The sequence below is a fragment of the Dermochelys coriacea genome, chromosome 11, assembly GCF_009764565.3.
Source record: "Dermochelys coriacea isolate rDerCor1 chromosome 11, rDerCor1.pri.v4, whole genome shotgun sequence".
Lineage (NCBI taxonomy): Eukaryota > Metazoa > Chordata > Testudines > Dermochelyidae > Dermochelys > Dermochelys coriacea.
In genome coordinates, this window is record NC_050078.2 from 29033113 (window position 1) to 29048884 (window position 15772).

At 39.3% G+C, this 15772-nt stretch overlaps 1 protein-coding gene across 12 annotated transcripts in view; it reads left to right on the forward strand.

Moving 5' to 3' along the window:
- Nucleotides 1-15772, forward strand: part of FMNL2 (formin like 2) — a 259549-nt gene that overhangs the window by 168752 nt on the left and 75025 nt on the right. For 6 of the 12 annotated variants that reach the window (XM_038421460.2, XM_038421462.2, XM_038421461.2 and 3 more), the window contains exons 5-7: nt 5078-5161; nt 7772-7924; nt 9525-9644. In XM_038421460.2, the coding sequence (XP_038277388.1) occupies nt 5078-5161; nt 7772-7924; nt 9525-9644 (357 nt within the window). The remainder of the gene's footprint in view (nt 1-5077; nt 5162-7771; nt 7925-9524; nt 9645-15772) is intronic. The other 6 variants (XM_038421468.2, XM_043505122.1, XM_038421469.2 and 3 more) reach the window with 1 other exon arrangement.

A 15772-nucleotide genomic window follows, 5' to 3' on the forward strand; every position in this document is an offset into this window, starting at 1 on the left:
AGTGTTTTACTTTCACAAGCATAAAACTTTCATCAAATATTAATACAAAAATGAATTTTGGAGAATTAGCTCTTTTTATTCCACATTCCATTTCAAATGCTTATTTATATCAACTTTGCCAACCTGTACTCAGAATCAGACTCAGAAACTGATGGAGTAGAAGCATTATTCAGCATTAGCATGTCAGACCAAAATAAGATTTCTTTAAAGCTGTGTTAAATGGTTCCAGTATGTGTGCACCTAAAATAGATTCCTGAAGTAGTTTTCTGCACTTGGCGATTATATCTTGATGAAACAAGAAAAGGAGTAGTTGTTATCAGCTTGACTGATGCAAAAGAACAGCTGTTTTCTTAATCACGCTGGGTTTCCTTGAACAGAAAACTCTGCCAGCTTCTTTGGCACGAAGGTCATAGAAAGTAACTGATTTTGACTCTGGATTTGATAAAGCCGGTGTCCCTAAAAGCTGGTTGCATTTCACAAATTATTTCTGTAAGTCCCTTTGCCTCACAATGATGTCACAGCTGCTTCATACTTATAAACAATGTACATTACCAGAGAGTTCCGGCAGACAGGGTAAAAGACATTGAACTGTCTGTATGGACAGGAGCATTTCTGCACCTACAGCACTGTCAGGGAGTCCTTGGACTGCCAGCTAAGACCTGGACAGTGGGAAATGACTCAATATTTTAAAAATAAATTTGAGGGGTTTGCTTACTTAGGCTGATGTGACAAAGAGCTGGTACTAATCTGTCTGAGGAACCTCTGTCCCGGGGTGATGGCAGTAGTCTCATTAAACATTGTGAGCACAGTCTTTGTGATGTCTTTCCAATGGGTCTCTTTCCTTACATGGGTCTGGAATAGTTGTTGGCTTAGCTACATGAGAGCTGTATGTCTGTTCCATGGTATGTTGTGGTGTGCTGCTAAATCCCAGAGACTAAATATGGGAGCAAGCAACAGTCTCAGATTATCGAGGATTAAAATCAAGATTCCACTCCTTAAGAGCCAAAACTGCAGTTGGCAACCAGCTCTGATGAAATACAGTAGGACAGTGCATGTCCGGGATTTCCACAAAATGTCAAAAGACTTTCTGAAACATTACAAAAATGAAGTGAAATTGACCATCAGATACTGAAGTGAGACCATCATTTCTAATACTGTGTTGGCAGGCTTGCAAAGTTTCAGGATTAATCTTCCAGAGTAAGCCAATGCAATCTGTAAGCAATCGTAGCAGTTTGTCAACAGCTAAAGTACAAGCTATAAAATGTTGTGGACAATTTTTTTTCCATGGAATTTTCAGTGGAAGTTTTCAGCACATCAGCTCACTCTTGAATTTTTGGAGACTTGCACCAGAGTTCGCCTTTCAAATCCCATTAAAATCCATGGCTGACTGTGGCTAAAATGTGTGCAATTCTTTGATAACATCAAAGTGGCGATGTGTGGCTCTTTTGCCACACAGTGTAAAGTAAGTAACTCACCCAAGGCTGACTTTACCTGATAAAGGGGTTCTTTAGCAGAAAATCCTTCTAAAGGTGACAGTTTCCCCTCTCCCACCGTCTAATGATTTTTTTTAAGAAAGCCTCTCTTAACCCTGATTGTAAGATTGTAAGCTTCTTTGGGAAGAGGTCTTTTTGGGATCATTAAGTTTTGAGCATATTATGGGTGCTATTGGAAATTAATATATAATAATCCTATGTGCTTCTCTGGCAGACTATAAGAGACAAGGAATATCATAATGCATAACCTATGTTTTTGTGTGGAAATTCTTGACATGTTCCTTCTTACAAGATTGGAAAATGTGAAGGAGTTGTTTCCACATGTTGTTCATAGAATCAAATCCAGACATCAGCACTCCTGGGAGCCTTTTGGTGTTTTGGTAGAAGTCTGAGGCCCTGCCTCTGTGGTGGAAGAAGTGTAGAAAGTCTTATTTTCTGCCTGGATAAAATAGTTTGTTGGGTTTTTTTGCATAGTTTTTTATGGTTAATTGTAAGCAATTTGGGATGGGATTTGAGAGAAATGTCCTTTCCATTGTAATGGATAGCAGTGGGGGCTTGGCATGGCACCTCTCCCAATTTAATGGAGTGCTCTCAGTTTTCATCAGGGCTGTTTGGAATCCCTTAAACAGGGCCTGCAGAACATTGACACTGTCCCAAAGTCTCTTGGGATATTACACATATATCACATCATCACTACAAGACAACTTCATCTCGGAGGACAAAGTTGAATAAGTGGCATCATTAAGGAAAGTCTGTTTTACAGAATGACGCTTTAATTTTTCTGAGGTAAACTCAGATCAGCCTGGGGGAAGAGAAGAATTATAAAAGCCGCTTTTGCTTGCTTGACTCTTAATGCTAGTGTTGGCTGGCCATGGCCTCACCATTGGCTGAATGATGACACTTCTTTTGGAAGATAATAGTTTCTGATTATAGCTATGCTAAGAGCTCCTTAAGGTATAGAACATGGGTGCTGGGAGGGGTCCCAAGGGCTGAGAGTGGCTTTAAAAGGTAGCATAAATCTGGGGTAAATGCAGCTATATCCGTTGACAACTTTGGGATTGGGAGTTGCTAAATAGCTGCAGAGAAAATGAAATCACTCTGGGTTGCAAGGAGAGGTAAAAGAGCAAACTCTTTATGCTAATAGAAGTAAAGTATTGCAGAAAATTAAGTGCCCCCAGTAGAGCTGCTTCATATTTACACGGGTGTAACTAAGAACAGAATCTGGTCCAACGTCTTAGTACTTGAATGAATATATAGATGCCAATACAGTGTGAACTGTGTATTTTATAATAGTTTTCCATCTTAGATACGTTTATAGCACCATTTTGAAACACTTGAACACTCTTGGTATGTGGCAAACATCTAAGCGCACTCCATCTCCTGAGTCCTTGCTATGTTTTCTGCTTTATTTCTTCCCTTTTCCAGAATAAATAATTTCCCACTAGAGTCCAAAAGCATCCAGGCTGTGTCATTCTCAAATACAAATTTATGACTTACCACAGATATCCAGAAGAAACCATTATGGCATATTTTGTAAATAATACAGTTTTACAAAATCAGTGCAGTTTCCAAAATGCATATTTTCCTTCAGTCAACTGGATGAAAGATATATGTGGCAAAATGTAGATCATATACTACTCCTGGGGGGATTCTGCCCCACTGCGCAATTCAGAAAATGTGCACAGATTTCCTTTTCCCACAGTTCTTGGCTGCAGTGCTGCTAGCCACCACTAGGGGCTGCTGGCCCTGCAAAGCCCAGCTCGCACATAGAAGACACAGCTGTGGGGAGGGAGCTAGCGGGTTCCTGGCAGCTGCAGTTCCCAGCATGCCCTGAGGGAAGGAGAAGGTGGCACACAGGAATCTCCGTGAAGCCTGGGATGGAGCATCAGGCTGTTTCTCCCTCTGGGTCCCTGGGCTCTGGGGGGAGTGGGTGGGTGTCTGGGCAAGGGGCACCTACGGCTGGGCTGGGGAGGGGGGCTGTGGGTATCTGGACTGGGGGGTTCCTATGGCTGGGCTCTGGGGGGAGGGGTGTGGGTATCTGAGCCAGGGGGCCCCACAGCTGGGCTTGGGGGGGTTGCAGGTATCTGGGGTGGGGAGGCCCTGTGGCTGGGCTCTGGAAGAGGTTGTGGGTGTTTGGCCCCCCGGCTGGGCTCTTGGGGAGGTGGGGGGGAAGGGGCAGAGAAACAGGAACTGGGTTGTTATAGGGGTTTCTTTAACTTTCTACTTCTGAGGGAATTTTTGTGCGTGTCTGTACTGTTACAGACATATTTGCTGACAGGTATTTTGAGAAAAATTGCCAAAATAATTGAAACTGGTATGATTATATAGTGTTATTTTGACAAATAAAATGTGCAGAATTTTAAAATATTGTGCGCAGAATTTTTAATTTTTTGGTGCAGAATGCCCCCAGGAGTAATATACATACCAAGATGTTTATTCTACAACGTAAACAGTATGCTGTAAAACATAACACCTAAAGAATAACTCAAGGCTAGACTGTAAATTTACAATCTGCCCTGAGTGAAGGGCAATGCACAAATGCGCTGCCCCAAGAGCAAACCAGGGAGGGAATTGTAACTCTGTGTCATAATTCACTCCCTGGCTCTCAACTTATTCCAGGGGTAAATATTCTGCTACTGATAAATACTTCGCTATGCTGATTGGTGTGTTGAGGAGGTCTGAGGAATGAAGCCAAATCTCCACCCATTCTCCACCCCTTGGGTTTGCTCAAAACTAGGTCCAGATTCTCAAACCTTAGCAAACTAGCCCTGAATTTTTCACTTTTCCAATAATAACCAGTTATTTTTGCAGGATTTCAAATTTTGTTGAAAATATTTTGCACGGCTCTGCTTTAGGGGCTTGAATTTACTTTAACAGGTTAAAGCTTTTTTAAAAAATGTGATCTCATATTAGTATGAGAAGGAAAGCTTATTTTTTAAAGAGGTATGAAGTTCATCATAGCGTAGCCTCGATGTTATTATTACTTAGCTTTTTTGTTGCCTATAAGTTCTTGAAAGATCACTAAATGCTGGTACATGGAAAAAATGAAGCCAATTCATATGACTGTTGCATTTCAAGAAGCCCATAAATGCTGCTCTAGTATTGGCTGGTTCCGTGGTTTGTGCAGCTTGCTGTGCCAGAAAGGAGATGAATGTGGGTTTGGAAGGAAGCTTCAGCTACATTGGTAGTGTTGTCATGGTACGTGTCTACTAACTACTCCAAATTATATTGGACCTTTCAACAGGAACTTAATTGCTATGGGGAAATGGGCAGCACTTACCAGAACCAGGTTTCTTTATTAAAAAGAAAAAAAAAGCAATATATCTGTATAGGTTTTCCTGAGCAGTGCAAAGTGTGCATGGTATAGATATTAATGGTAGAAAATGTTTTCTTATTTGTGATGCTGCACGCAAAGGTATATTTGTGAACCCTCGCTTCTTGAGTGAGAAATGAAAAGCTTTTGCTCAATATATTTCTTTTCACACACTGGATGTTTTTGTAGATTGACAAAAACAAGAATTTCGTCAGACATGCCCCTGCACTGAACAATCAAATCCACTGATCTCTAATGATTTTTCTAACAGATGGGTCAGGGAGTTTTTGAATGAAGAAAACAAAGGCCTGGATGTTCTGGTGGAATATTTGTCATTTGCACAGTACGCAGTCACGTAAGTAAAACATGGCTTATGTTCATTAGGGTTCGCAAATCAAAACAACATAGTGTAATATAGATAGACTGGCAGAGAGAGTAATATCTAGTCAGATGCTGTACTATTCCAGTAAAGTTGTTTCCATTGCAGTAGCTTGAACAGAATTATGTAGGTTCCTTAGAACCAGAGCAAATGGCAAAATTAGATCCCAAATGTTGGATCAGAGCATATTGCAGAGAGAAGGAAAACAAAAAACTTTGCTTGTATATTTATGCCATCTGAGCCAGAGGCGGATTAGGGGTTTGTGTGGCCTGGGCCAGAGCAAGTGGGAACCCCTCCCCACTCCTTCTGCCTGCAATCCGTCCTGCCTCCTGCCCCTGCCCTGTGCTCCTGCCGGAGAAGTGGATTAGGAGTGAGGGGGCTTCCCCTGCTTCCTGGCAGGAGTGCCGGGCGGAGTGGGGCAATCCTCCCGTGCCCAACCCCACTCCCCAGCAGGAGCACCAGGAGAGTGGAGCAGGTGGGGATGCGGGGGTGCCCATTTTTCTGGGGGGACCCCAATTGGCAGGGGGCCCTGGGCACAGGCCCTGTTGGCCCAGTGGCTAATCCACCACTGGTCAGAGCAGTTTTTTTTAAAGATTAATCACGTCTGTTTTAGCTTGATCTCCTCTTAGTGGGACAAAGTACAATAAAGAATGAATAAATTTAGCATTACATCGAGATATTGACCTAAGAAAAATGGCCAGTTTTTTGCCTTCCTTTCCAAAAGCTTCTTTTAGATCCCACTGTTTGTGTTCCTTCCCTCAAATATCATAAGGTCATGTAATGGACATTATATTCTTAAATATATAGGCAAGGTTGAACTAAGTACACCCAGACAATTTTTTCAGCCATGTTGTATTATGATATAAGACCTACAAAGTTCAAAGCAAAATACTCACATTAACTAATTCTCACAATACTCTGTTAAAACTGGGGTAGGTATAATCAGATCACTTTTATGGATAGGTAGATTTCAAGAAAGAGAATATCTATTAAAAGACCACTTAGGAAGTCAATGGCAAAACTAGGAATAGAAAAGGAGGCTTGGCTCCCAGTTGTCTGACCTTACTACTATACAACACTTCCAAATATATTGTAATTTTGTTCTGTATTAAAACAATGCAAAGTTGGAAAAACTCATTATGGGCCAATGTAAATCATTGTATCTTCATTGATTGAAATGGAGGTAATTTAAACAACTGAGGATATGTTCTCACATACTCACAGGGTTTAACTTCATTGTATGTAGGCTTGGAAGGATTAGATTTTTGACGGTAAGTGTTGGTAAGTGTCGATTTCATCGTATGCACATAAACCAAACAACCAAAAAAAAAAAAGATCCTTCAGTAAGAATCTCAATTTATAGATAGACAAAGTAAGAAAATTGATGCTTGAGAACTTATTAGAGTTTGATTTAAGGATATATACTTTGTGTATTTTGTCATGGGATATTGCGAATTTGTGCATTAACAGTTATAAAGCTTTAAGTTTTTGAATATCAATGTCATAAAATAATTATTGTCTGCCCCCCCTTCTTTCATGCAACTATGAAGATTTAAATAGCTAAAATATTGTTTTAAAATGCTTAAAACTCATAATTTTGTGCAAATAGGAAAATTTAAATAAAAATAAAAAAAAATCCTTAAAATTGATATCTGTCAAAATTGTAAAAAAATAAAAATTGAATTATGCCAACCCTAATTACATTGTACTTATAACTTCTTATATGAAATGAATGTGGTAAGAAAAGATAGAGCTGCACACTTTATTGTACATACAAACTCTAGCTAAGTGGAGCCAAATTTTTTTTTTTAAATTGAATACATGCAGATATATATTACCATTGAAAAGAAATGAGACTTTTGGTAGAATTATAATAAAAGTAATGAAGGAAAATTATATGTTTAAAAATATTACTAACACTGGAAAAACTGCACATAGCTTGTTTTAAAGATTTTGTTCCTAAAATTGTATAAGTTAACTTGCCAGAGTTTTTTTTTTTCTCTCTCTCTGTAACGTGGTAAACTCCTCAAAAAATGTAAGAGGAACAACCAGCTCTTGCTTTAAATGGCAACAAAGTGGGTGAGGAATAAAAAATCAAGAAAATCTGTAATGATTTTTGGTAATGTATTACATATGGTTCAAGATTAGCCTTGGCCAACAAGCCAGTATAAATGCTCAGTCACATATTGATGGATGAAATTAAATTAATAGCCACACAGTGTATTGATTTATTAAAATAAAATTAAGACAGCTTTGAGCTTCCCCCTCCACTCTCCAAGGCTGTTGTTCATCAGCAAATCAGTCAATGTATTTTTTTTACATTGAAATAAGATTAATTCATGGCTGTTTGATTCTTCTTAAATTATATCTCTGTGTTGCTCATTTCTCCTTTTGTCAAGTTCCAAATTTGCTGCAAAATGTACTTGAATCTAGCACCGTGTTCCAGCTGAAGGGAAATTGTTTTGCATTGCTTTTTTTCTTTTTCTTGTAATCTGTTGGGACCTAGCAGATGTTTAACAGGAAGGAAAAAAGCTATGTACATCTTTTTTTGTGTAAGCCTACTTTGGAATTTCTATTTCCTTTCAGTTTTGACTTTGAAAGCTTGGAGAACAATGTGGAAAATTCAATGGATAAATCCAAACCTTGGAGCCGTTCCATTGAAGACCTGCATAGAGGAAGTAACTTACCCTCCCCAGTTGGCAATAGCATTTCCCGCTCTGGCAGGCATTCTACTCTACGGTAAGGCCATTTAATCAGGGAGTAGGACTACCTTAGAAATGTGGGTTCATGAGTGAGGAGGATCACATTGGTTTTAAAGTTATAATAATAATAATTTGCATTTGTATAACACCTTTCATCCCTAAGCCCTTACAGATTCAACATACGTAGGAATACTTTGCACTGAAATGCAACCAACTTTCAGGTGGAATGAAACAGTAACTTTACAGCACACAGCAGCTCTACGCAACAGTTGAGGGGATTAAGAGAGGAATACATTGTCCATTTTCAATGGCAGAGTAATTTAAGCAATTGAATAAAGTAATTATTCAAATTAGAATGTAGCTAGCACACTGAGTGCAATCTCTTCTCTTGCAGACAGTGCCAAGGGGTCTTTAATGACCGCAGGTGGTCAGGCCTTCATATCTAACATCTCATCCAAAATGCAGCATCTCCAACAGCACATTACCCTCTGAACATCATGCAGGAGCACTGAATCAAAGGGAAGACCATTTCCCTGTTGCAATACCACCATCGCCTCTGGCAGCACTCTGAATTTTGCTTTGAGGTCTCCTATCCAGGAATTGAACACACATTCAGCATATTTAGTTTGTCATATCTGACAGGATAACTGCCAAAGAAAGCAGAGAGGGTGACTATTTTATATATGTTCATGCTACATGGATATTTTTTCATGTTACTCAACATAATGAACAGCAACTTTAGGGTATATAGTCAGTTGTGTCGGCAATTCAATATGGCAGATTGAATTTAATGGTCTGTGGTTTTCAGTTGTTTGGCCCCTTTAGGATATTTCTGGTTAATATCAGCTATTGAGAGGATAAAGAAACTTGGAACTACCAAATATTTAGTAATTTATTCTAGATCTTCCACTTGAAGTTCACATTTGACTTGCCAAGTACTGCTAGGTTGGGCTTTCTTAGTCTCAGATCAGGGGATAAATGGATGCACTTCAAGCTACAGCAGCAGTTAGAATGGATCTGAAGTCTAGAAGATTTAATTCAAGGATTTAAGAAGGCTAACAGGAGAAAAGTGGAGATTGGAGCTGGACGCAACCCTTGCTGAGAATACACAGAATTGTAAAATGAAGTGAAATCAAGTTGGCCCAGGGAACAGGGTTTTCCTGAAAATGTAGCCCAGGAGAAATCGTTTTTATTCTCATTGATGCACTGAATTATTTAAGTGGGTCATTTTAATCTCCTCTAAAAGGTACTGTTACCATGCCTGGTACCCCTGAGAAGGCCAATATGACACACCCCCTTATGCTACTTGTGGACTGCAAAAGGATTTTAGTATAGGCATTTAATCAGAGTCTGGTATTTATTGTTCAATAATGTTATTTTAGGTGGATTCTAGTCCTGTTCTTTGTCACTGGGAGGTGTGTGTGACTAGTATACCAGGAATGAATAATTCAGGTGTGCATTACATGTTGCTTACATTTTTTCTCTTCCTTTCCTCTCGTTTCCTTTCCATCCTTCTTTTCTCTTTCACATATCCCCTCTTTCCTCCTCCTCTTCTTTTCTATATCACCTCCTCCTCCTATCCTTCATTCCTTACATTTTCCTCATCCACTCTCATCCATCTTTCAAAATGCCATCAGATCGGTTTCTCTGCCTGAACAACTTCAGTTCAAACGCCGCCAGAGCTGCTTTTCACCCAACTGTCTCTGGAGCGGCTTCAGTTTACACTCTGCTGGTGAGGCTTCAAGCCGGAAAATCTCGTAAGTCACAGGTGTAAGGTTACACCCAGGAGAGCTGTGTAGTACATGGTAGCAGGGTATTTAACTGCTGCTCATGTTTTATAATATGATAACCACATGTCTTGGGTGAAGCACTATGCCAAAAGTGGGAGTTCCCAGCTTCCGAAATGTGCAGTTATCACATTATAATTCATATTTCAAAGTGTAGTTTGGTTCTGTAGAGTGGGTTGTAAAATGAAAAAATAAATTTGAAAATTGTATTTTGAAACAAATAGTTGTTTTCATGTGAATAGTTTTATAAGATGTATACATAAACCTCAAAGCCATAGTTGTTGTTTATAGTATTGCATAATTTAGTATTATTAATAGTAATAGTAATAACAACATCGGCTCAAACTCAGACTTATTTGTACTCAGATCTAAGGAGAGTTTTATCTGATTGAGGACTTCAGGATTTGGCCACATAATGATAAATAACAAAAGCTTATTTCAGTTGCATCTGAAAACACTGCAGGACTATAACCCAGTAGGACCCCAGTGCCCCTATCCAGTTGCTGTATCCCAAGTGCTTCATCCTAAATGATGCACACTTTGTACGGGGCCATTTTCTAACTGATGTTTCTTTTTTACAGGAAAGCTGCATTTTAGGGGAATAAACTAACTTTCAAAGTCTTTTTAATTAGAAAAAAAGTGTTTTTTTCTGAAACAGACTTTTTGCTGTGCAAATCCGCAGCACCTGACTTATGTCAATTTCTTTATGATCATTTTTATTATTATTTCTGTAAGATGGCAGGCATCTTGGGTTAAACCCATTCCAATGGCTTGAATTATTCCTAACAATGTTTAACTTGTATAGGTCTTCTAAGCTTAGCTGAAGCTACTAGGTTGTGTTTACACTGTGGTAAAAAACCTGCTGGCATTGAGTCTCAGGGCCTGGGTCAGCTGACTCAGGCTCTCAGGGCCTGGGCTGGAGGCTATAAAATTGCAGTGTAGATATTTGGACTTGGGCTAGAGCCCCTGGCTGTGAGACCCTTCCCGCTTGCAGGGTCTCAGCTGACCTGCAGCCTGAGTCCTATGAGCCCAAGTCTTTTACTGCAGTGTAAACATTCCCATAGGGTCCTGGATTGTGCTAATGCCTGGGTTGTAGTTATGTTTAGTTAAAATACAATGAATCTGAAAGAAAAACCAGACAATGTTGTGAAATAGGTGTAGAGCCAAATTCTGCTCTCATTTATAGTGATGCAACTCCACTGATATAGGCCAAATTTATCCCTACTGTAAATCCCTCAGAGTTGATAACATTGTCCTTGTCTTCCTATCCATTTGTTTGTCCCTGTCTTATGCATGGCCAAGATTATCCATCACTTTTCAAGTTGTTACTTTAATTGACTTTCTGCAGCTCTCAGTGTCAAATTCTGTCTAATTCTGTCTAATTCCAGTCTCATAATTGTTTCTATAGCAACTAGTATATTTTAAAGAGGAAAAGACTGGGGACAGAAAACAGAAAAATGTGGGCAGAATAAGAAATGTATGTGGCTTAACTGAAATATATGATAGAGGGTGGTGTTTTAGGGATTTTATTGTCACTTAACTGGGATGACAGCATTACTTCCACTTGAGAGTCATGTTCTCATTTCATATTTAAGCCAATACAAATTCTTGAGCACCCTTCTCCATTATGTATTCTGTGTATGCTGAATAGGCCAAATACTGAGGTCTTTACTTGGGTTGTACTCAGACAAGCTTCATTTATATCATTGGACTCTATGGAAGCTTGCCTGAGTTAAAAAGAAGTGGGAACTTCAGGAGTTGACTGTATCCTAAATATATTTTCTTTTGTATGTATGCGTAGGTATATATTTTGGAGGTGATAAGGTTCCCTCAGAATCAGTTTTCATTCAAATTTGCACTTAGAACAGGACTAAAATCCCTGTATCTCATATTCTAATGATTTAATTTAGTCTCCAAATTTAACTGAATCACTATTCAGGGGTCTGTACATTTGCAACTTTAAAACCACTGGAAGAGTTCTTTTCCTTGTTTAAAAATGGTATGTGGGGGGGTGGGGGGGAGTTGTTCTTGGGTCAAGAATAAATACATTCCATTTCACCTGGACCAAATGTTTATTCCCCAGATAGAGTGGAGATACTGATAGGCCTCAGGTATTTCAATGTTTGTGGGTGCTGCTATTTTAAAATGTTTTCTAAGCCTCCCCTTTTTGGGAACATCCTTCCCTGCCTTTTGTAGAGTGCAAGTTCATTATCTCTCAGTCAAGGGGATCCAATTATGGAACCAGAGGGAATCAGGTGAATCCAGAGTCTTGTGAACATCAGAATGACACTCACAACATTGACATCCCCTTCTATCCCTAAATCCCTACCCCCCCCAAAAAGCCCCTCCACCCCAAGCAGAGTTTTGACCCCAGAAACAGAGACGTGCCAGTGACTCCATGAAGTCCACTAGGGACTTGCTTTATTATTATTGCTTTTACATGAAGACCCTCACAGTCATTGGTGGCAGTATAAAATCCTAAGCTAGATAGGTGGGGCTGGGAAAGTTGAATAACAATACGGTGTAATAGACCTAATTCACCAAGGCACTTAAGTACATGCCTAATTTTAAGCACATAAATAGTCCCACTGAAGTCAATGTGTTAAGCATGTCCTTTGCTCTACTGGTGCCTTCATTCACTTTATATACATTAGTTTGTTGCACGGGTGTTTTATAATTGTCCATGAAGGGTCTGTAGAAGCGGCATGAATGGCTTCCCGTGGCACCTTAGAGACTAACAAATTTATTAGAGCATAAGCTTTCGTGAGCTACAGCTCATCGGAATGCATCCGATGAAGTGAGCTGTAGCTCACGAAAGCTTATGCTCTAATAAATTTGTTAGTCTCTAAGGTGCCACGGGTACTCCTTTTCTTTTTGCGAATACAGACTAACACAGCTGCTACTCTGAAACATGAATGGCTTGTAACTGTTAGACTTACTTATCAGTTTGACTGCTTAGGATTCAATCCTACAAAGTGCTGAGCAATGAGCTCCCTTGGCAGCTCTTCTTGGCAGTGTTACTGGAGAAGCATTGGCATGGAGACTGAACTTCAGGCTGGCTAGATGACAGATGTGGGGATCTGTGCTATACCACATCTACGGCAAACTAGAGCTCTCCAGTCTCTGAAGGGGTCAGCTCAGCTCTTTTCACAAGAACTAAACTCATTAACACATTCTTAGTAAATTCAGTAAAAGGAAAGAAATGGTTGCACTAGTACTGAAGTGGTCTGTTATTAAATCTAGATGAGGACTAGATGAGACTGGGGAACCTTGGCTGTAATGTATAGTCAGCAACGATTTTCCTTTCCCTCCAACTGCCTTTTTCCATATGGATGCAATGTAACAAATTTGGAAATATCGGATCATACATTCACACAGCAGACATCAGCACAAGTATAAAAACATAAAGTAGCCCAGCTACAGATGACCCCCCCCCGCATGTCTAACTTTAGAAACTATTATGGAGAGGGTCCCTTTTTTTCTTCAGAAACTTTTTATTGGTTTTCTTTAAAATGGGCAAAGGCAATAAAAGAAGAACCATATGAGTTTAATTACTAGAGTAAATATACTATCAATGACATAATTTTTGATGTGCAGCAGAGAGGAACTCAAAAACAACAATCATCTGAATGTTCACATCAGCCTAACATTTGGTAACAAGAAATGAAAAGAAAGCAATAGAAGCTCAGGGCATAACCTCATCCACCCAAGTTTGGCTCAGTTCTAAGTGAGGGGTCTGAGCTACTGCCAATATATTCTAATGCTAGGAAGGAAACAAATACCATAGGGCAGTATTACAATTGCCACTAAATAAAAAAAGCATTGTTTCCAGTGCATAGAATCAAAGTAAAGAAGTCCATATGCTAAAGCCATCACCAGTCTATGTCACTTAAGTCTCTTTGAGGAAAGTAGCATTTGATATAGAGAGCATACTGGAATCAAGGGTAAAATTCCATTCTTCAGTCTGCAGTATGAATATCTTCTCTGCACTGCAGCTTTCTATTGCATTTTCTGTACTTGTTCCTCACCCTGAATAGCCACTAAATTCAATGAAAGTTCTGTGAGCATAATGATAATAGAATGTTTTAACAGTGATCCATGGTGTGGAAGATGATGGGAGAGGGAGGGAGGCAGGGATATTGCCCTAAATGGAAACCCAAAGCACACAGCAAAAACACAAAGAGTGATGCTGGAGTAAACCCACATACCAAACTAGTCTATATCAGAGTCCATGGAATTGGATAGCTCACTATCTTTTTGCAGAGAGTTGAACTAGATAACTTTTCTATCACGTTTTTGACTGGCTGTTTTCTTCTAGAGGAGAATCTCAGAACAAACATCTGCTGGTTCTGTTTAGCTGCAGTTTTGTGAGATACAGTAAAGATATGTTCATACCTGTTGCCTACAGGTGTTGTTTAGCTAGCATGAATCTATTCGGCTTCTTCAGAAGAGATGAATATGTAAGATTACAGATTGAATGTGGACCCTTTAAGATCCAGCTTCTTAAATGTGCTCACTAATGTAAGGATTTGAGTAGGCATCTGGAAAGGCACATAAGTAATTAGGAGAGTGGGTCAGGAGATTTCTCAGACTGAGCAGATTTCTTTTCAGGGTGAATATTATATAATTATATAATCTGTAGGCAGATTTATATAATCTGTAGGCAGTGGAGGCCCAGCGTAATCCCAAGATCTTCAAAATATTCTCACTCCCCAGACTCCATTTCTTCTGGCACTCCAGGCAGCCTGAAATTCTGGATCTTGGCTTTGTTCTCCAAGTCATCTTTTATTAGCATAAGGAGTGTTGTTTCCATCTGTTACATCTGACAAAAAAATCTATAGATATTTAAAGGAATTTTGGAAATGGAGAAGAGGCACTGGATTTTGAAGACTTTTTCCTAAAAATGGTAGACTATAGATAACAGTAGGTTTGATTATTAACATCCAAAATGTAAATCATGTGTTCTTTCTTTAACAGCTTGAAACAGATGTGAGAGAATTACAGAAAAGATCTCTACACAGCTACAACTAACTTAGAACATTATGTTGCAGCATCTTCTCCATTTTTAAGAAATATATGTACTTTAACGAATAAAGGCAGCTGTCTTTAATTTCCCAATTCATGTTCAAATGGGGGCTCCAAAAGGGAAGTATTTAGTCACATAGCTGACCTTTGTGCCACACAGAGCTATGCATTGCTTTCAATTCCTGTCCAGCATAGATCTGACCCCTAGCTAGTATATAATGAATTTATATTACATTTAGATAGCTTGAGTTCATTATTTGGGCAAACAGTGAATTTCCCACTTTGAGAATGGAAGGAAAAAGTGCGTAAGTGTTCAGCACTGGCAGTTGCTGAACACAGTCACAAATGTTTACTCAAACACAAAGTGCTAAATGGTGGGTAGATGTAGTGAATTAACCCCTTAATATGTTACTGTATAAGGCCAGGTGACCTTTACAAATGGTATCTGATTATTAAAACAACCAGCAATGAAAAGCAGACCAGGAATAGAGACTGTTCGGGTGTTGACACATCAAAGCTCTCTTTGCTCTGGGGTTACAGACAGAGAGGAGTAAGCAAGATAGCTCCAGTTTTTAATGTATGAAACCACAAAAGTTGCCTGATTTCATATTTGATAATAAACTTTAGGCCTGATTTTGTCACGTGCTGAGTGCCCCCAACTCCTGCTAAAAGTCACCTGTCTGAATTCAGGTCTTGAAACTCAGTATAGGTTAGCTAAATGCTTACAACTTTTCAAGTGAACTTGGGTCCTGTTTCTGTCAAACCTGCATCCAGTTTTGAGTGAACGGGAGGTATTTATGTTTTTGGGTTCCTTTTAGCTCAAAACTCAAGTCTGTAAACTCATGTGAATTGAAAGCAAATGAAAAGTTTACACAAGCCCCTGAGAACCAAAACTGCACAGCTCTAACCGAGGAGTAGAACTTTGCTTTGCTCTCCATAACTTATCACTTGACACTCATTTCTCACTAAAGATGCCATTTCTTACTCTTCTAATAGCATAACAGATGCAGCCATGGAAATTTCTGAGACAACAAGGTAGGATGTGGTAACTCCCTGTGAATTCTAAGAAGGCA